The sequence below is a fragment of the Sphaeroforma arctica genome (genome assembly GCF_001186125.1).
Source record: "Sphaeroforma arctica JP610 unplaced genomic scaffold supercont1.124, whole genome shotgun sequence".
NCBI classification, from domain to species: domain Eukaryota; class Ichthyosporea; order Ichthyophonida; genus Sphaeroforma; species Sphaeroforma arctica.
Genome location: NW_014040434.1, coordinates 7,743 through 10,800, shown reverse-complemented (window position 1 = coordinate 10,800; position 3,058 = coordinate 7,743). Strand labels below are relative to the sequence as shown.

The 3,058-nt window shown below is 42.6% G+C and overlaps 1 protein-coding gene across 1 annotated transcript in view; it reads left to right on the top strand.

Annotated features, from left to right (window-relative positions):
- The window catches only part of SARC_02690 (hypothetical protein), a gene marked incomplete at its 5' end in the record, with an annotated part of 10,940 nt that overhangs the window by 3,167 nt on the left and 4,715 nt on the right, over positions 1–3,058 (top strand). Inside the window, 4 exons of the mRNA XM_014303527.1 lie at positions 500–687; positions 1,271–1,530; positions 2,167–2,254; positions 2,978–3,007. Coding sequence (XP_014159002.1) covers positions 500–687; positions 1,271–1,530; positions 2,167–2,254; positions 2,978–3,007 — 566 coding nt within the window. The remainder of the gene's footprint in view (positions 1–499; positions 688–1,270; positions 1,531–2,166; positions 2,255–2,977; positions 3,008–3,058) is intronic.

Below are 3,058 nucleotides of genomic sequence, written 5' to 3'. Positions count from 1 at the left end.
GACACCCACACACACACACACATATATATATTTATATATATTATATATATATGTGAAATGTGGTATATATATGTGTGTACATACATACATACATATATATATATATATATATATAAATATATATATATATATATATATATATACATATACATACACACACCCACCCACACACACACACACACACACACACACACACACATATATATATATATATATATGTATATATATACATATATATATATACATATATGCACACACACACACACACACACACACATATATATATATATATGTATATATATACATATACACACACTCATATATATATATACTATTATATAATATTATATACATGTATAAATGTTATCATATGATTGTACCGAGCTTCATAAATATCTATTCTTTCAGACGCTTATATTCTGTGTTTTTTTAAGTGGATTCAGAGTAGACGTACGGATTATATAATGCCACATCTCACAAATACTGCAACGTTCCACAGATCAACTAAACAATGCCCACAGCGGAAGGAATGGTGCGCGAAACGACTATTATGACAGTCGAACTAACCAGGACTTCAGCGAGACCGATACTCAGGGTGAGAGGCAACCTACAATGGGCGTCGTAGTCAATGTGTACCCCAAGGGAGACTTGGATCCAGATGGAGAAAGTACCGGCGTTATACCAAAGGTGGGTTTGTAAAGTGGTTGTTGGGATGTGGTTGGGTTGCTTGATGGTCTGATTGTATTCGATTTGGAAATTAGATACATTTGCGGTTTAGGTATGACCTGAAGTAAGTTGCGTGGGTTGTATTTTTTCTAAATAAATATGAAGAACATAATGCTGCTATTCCAAGTATAGTGCAAATTACGTTCTACATTAAAAAAATGAATGTGGAGAGATTGCCCCACGAGCCTACTGACAGACATACATGTAGGTTAAACTGACCCCGCCACATGCCCGCTTAAGCCATCATTCCTAGTCAGGAAGTATAAAAATATCATACATATGACATTTCCAGAAGTGTTGTAAAAGAACCTGACGAGTAGGCGTACTCTTCCAGCGATATAAAGTACAAAAACACACCCTCATACACCCTTGTACAAACAAGCATCCAGTAAACGCATTGATACAGACGAACAGTACCAAAACACAGAAGTATTCACGTTTTACAGACCGACAGTGTAGTACGATAAAAAACAAACCCGCATACATACACGTCTGCACAGTCAAACAATGCACAAGCGCTCACGTCTACACCTTCTATACATAGATATGGGATGCTCTCCACTTAGCGGATATCCTGAATGGTCTGGAGAAGTTCTCGGGCAGGCCGGCAGCCGACTATGAGATCGACCTGGTGCACAAAAACGAGCTACTCGACACACCAGACCACTCAGAAGAGAAGTACGAGGCCATTACGGCAGCGGGATGTGTGCTGGAAATGGCGTACAGGATAATAGAGAACTCTTTCATGTGTGGCGCGGCGGTGGTGCGACCGTCAGGGCATCTGATTGCACCAGACAACGACGAGTAAGTGGCGGATGGTTGGTGGTGGGTGGGTAATGAACAGGCTGTAGGAAGAATTTGTATGTGTATGTATATTGCAGGAATATTGGCATGTGAAGGTCGTGGGTGAGATGATGGGTGCTGAGAAGGTCTATACGTTTGTGTGGTGTGGGGTATGAATGATAAACAGGTATGTGCGGGGGTGGCGTGCGGTGGGACGGTTGCTTAGAAGATGTTTAGGTGATGCAAATGTCTCAACCGCAACTTATTTATGCGTATCTGTACCCGAACATGTATCTTAATACATACATCCGTGTGTTTGGCTTATTGTTCTCCATTCAGTACCTGCCGGTATCTATATTTTATTTTGACATCTCACACTCCTTCCTCTCGCTCGGACGCCTTGTCCTCTGCGCCTGCTGCAAAGTTGCACCCATTTAGTCTATCTTATTCATCCGTTCGACATGTATGAGTTGTTCAGGCCCGTTGTGTGACCCGTATCTATAGCCAATTCACCGCCTTTCGGGTGTGATACATCTAGTCAGTTATTATACTCCTCAGCACCATTCGTTCCACACCCAAGCGGTATGTTGTATTTTAGCGTCCTTACTTACAACACAGCTGAACATTATTGGTTACACCTTGCCCTGTTGTGTTCAGGTCCGTATACAGACTCAACAACGTGGCGATAGCGGCAGCGAATTGCGTCGAACGAGGCCACTTTCAACGGGTGGCAATCCTCAACTGGGTATGTACCTTCTATGACGTGATGTGGTTTGCATAGGCTGGGCGACGGTGTCCGTTGTGCTGGTGATATTCGGTTGGATATGCGTAGGCCAAGTACCTGTCGGCTTTGTGTTCTTGTTCGATCATATCGTATTGGATAGTGCCGTGTGGAGCGGTGGAGTGCATGCAACCATCTATGACATACACGGCTATGCATTTGATTTTGTTTAGCCACTTCACCTACCTCTGTATATGCTCACACGGGCAAGCACCCACGCACCTCTACACAAATGGGTAGGATTACTAGTTCACTTAGGTATCTACCTTCATGCAAGGCTGAATGATTCAAACGTACACTTGTGTTCCCTTTGGGATGCGAGATAGTCGTCGGATGCCGAATCGATTTTATGAGAATGTGATTGCCGGTCGATATAAGCATGTACAAGGTCATAGTCCTCGAGTGGAAAAACACACTGCACACTCACACTTACAGACGCACACACTTCAAAATACCTTTATACCTACCCCACTATACGCTCGTACGCGTGTAGGCACGCTCCCAAACCTTCCACTATATACATGCATACGTGCAAACGCACTCTCACACCCATACTCGCATACTTATGCACTCGTTAGGATGCGAGGTATTCGTCCGGCGCTGAATCGATTTTCTACGAAGACGAACGGGTGCTGGTTATCAGCATGTACAAGGTCATGATTCTCAACAGCAAAAGCACACTGACAGGCTCCATCGACGAATGCGGGGAGGGCACTGGTATGTGGTCATATATATATATATATATATATATAATATTTATATATACAT